The 2,082-nt window shown below is 38.7% G+C and overlaps 1 protein-coding gene across 1 annotated transcript in view; it reads right to left on the bottom strand.

The window, feature by feature from the left end:
• Positions 1-2,082, bottom strand: part of LOC106532974 (betaine--homocysteine S-methyltransferase 1) — a 10,056-nt gene that overhangs the window by 6,894 nt on the left and 1,080 nt on the right. Inside the window, exon 4 of the mRNA XM_014029166.1 lies at positions 1,520-1,711. Within this exon, the coding sequence (XP_013884620.1) occupies positions 1,520-1,711 (192 nt within the window). The remainder of the gene's footprint in view (positions 1-1,519; positions 1,712-2,082) is intronic.

The following is a 2,082-nucleotide window of genomic DNA, read 5'->3' as shown; positions in this document are numbered from 1 at the left end:
ATCTACAGATAGTGGGTTTTACGTAACATCTTACGTTCATCTGCAGATAGAATGATTAAAGTCAGAACAAGATCTGCTAACAATAACCATTCTTAGATATCATTTGGTTATCTTTGTGTTTCCCACTGACCTTGCTGAGTTGACAGAATGGTCAACTGCTTGTTTTTTTTTTTAAATTATTTTAAAGCACAACTGAACAGTTTTAGAGGGATACTGTTCGCATTCCAAGTGTCATAGTCTTTGTTTATTCTCCTTAGTTTTCCTAGTGTTTTCTATGTTCCCCAGTGTGTCTTTGCCCAGCTGCCCCACATTTACCTTGATTGTCACCCTTGTGTTTCTCCTCAGGTGTTTTGTGTTTCAGTCATTAGTCTTCTGTGTATTTAAACCCTGTCCTGTCTCAGTCTTGTGTCGGATCATTGTTTGTTATGGTTCTCTGTGCTTTGTCCCCTGCCTTTGTTATCTCCGTGGTTTTTGTAAGTTGAGCTGTCCTTACAGCAGTTTTTGTTACCCTTTAATAAATTTTTGTTATACTTTTTTGAGCCTGCCTGCACCCTGGGTTTGTTCCTGCCAGTTTCCCTCACCTTTTTTCCTAATAAATGTTGTGCATCCCAAAATTGTAGTTGTTTGGGTGAGGGTCTTTTTTGGGGGGGTGTGCGGGGGTGTGTGGCGGGGGGTGTTGGACCTGATGGATAGCCCCTCATCAGAGCTAAACAACCAAAGAAATCTGAAGCTCTTATGTTTAATAGTTTTTGAGCTATTATCATACTTCTTTTTCAGATAAATTGGGGGCCCGGGGTGGGGGGCACTGATTAGTGGGCCTGATGGGTAGAGCCTCATCAGAGCTAAACAACAAAATAAATCTGAAGCTTTTATGTTGAACAGTTTCTGAGTTATAAGCGATTTTGCATGTCCTGTCACCCTCACTTTGAAAGGAGCCCTCTCCTCAAATATGGGGTCCATCATAAAATCGTTGGCTGGCGCAGAGTAGGTCAGACTCATCTACAGTCCTAACAAATTTCATTGTGATCGGTGCAGTCAATTTTGTGCTACGGTCGACCAAAAATCTCCGGAGGAAAAAAAAAACAGTACGAAAACAATATGACTCCGGCTTACGCTTCACGTGCGGGGGTCATAATGACAGCAGCAGCTATTTTTTGTTGCAGCAGTCTGGGACACTTGCTGCAAAAACATAGACTTTGTTGTTGTATTCATTAATAATTATTTATTCCTAATCAACCTCAGCAAACACATAACTGGCTATAATTCAATCAGATCTATGGATAATAAGCTAAAGTTTACTGCGGCTGAGAGTTATCCTCAACACGTACTTTGAGCTCTGACAGATCCCTTAAAATCTCACAGTGAAAATGTGCCCAAAGTCTTTTCCAAACATAAGATGCTCTCAGTTTAAACTCAGGAAATAAAAGCAATATGCATTCTTTCAAAGAAAGCCAGGTTTATTGTTTGTTTGAACTGCAGCTAAGTGAGATTAAACCTAGTTTCTGTGTTTGTCACGCACCTCTGCGATCAAGAAGTCAACGTTTCTCTGGATGTAGATGTCAGTCTGTTTCTTGAAGATGGCCTTGACGTCCTCCTCACTCTTACAGCTGAGGAAAGAAGGAGTCTGAGACACCCCTCCAGCCACCAGAGCATCGCCTTCATCGGCCACCTCCCTGGCCAGGTCACAAGCTGCCTCATTGATCTGCTGCCCCTAAACTCCAAAACATTAAAGGTTTAACTTTCACTTCACTGAGCATCAACAAATACAAAGTTTTAAGGTACTCTACAGTAGAAGAATAGAAACAGAAAATAGAAAATGAAAAAGTAGTTTGTTTTGAGATTACTGTGTAAATGCTGATCATAAACTATAACTGTAATCACAATTTGATCATCAATACACTGAAAAAAAAGGATTTTTAGGTGTAGTAACATTTATTTAATTATTCTTTTAAATTTGACAAAAAATATCAAAATTTCTGAACTACTAGAATTTACTAAATAAACAATACACATTATATTATATATCAATAGTACTGTACAAAAAAAGTAAATGCTAATATTATTTTACCAGTAATATTGAAG

Source organism: Austrofundulus limnaeus, unplaced genomic scaffold (assembly GCF_001266775.1).
Source record: "Austrofundulus limnaeus strain Quisiro unplaced genomic scaffold, Austrofundulus_limnaeus-1.0 Scaffold862, whole genome shotgun sequence".
NCBI lineage: Eukaryota > Metazoa > Chordata > Actinopteri > Cyprinodontiformes > Rivulidae > Austrofundulus > Austrofundulus limnaeus.
Note: the sequence above shows the minus strand (reverse complement) of the source record. Positions and strands in the feature narration are given on the sequence as shown.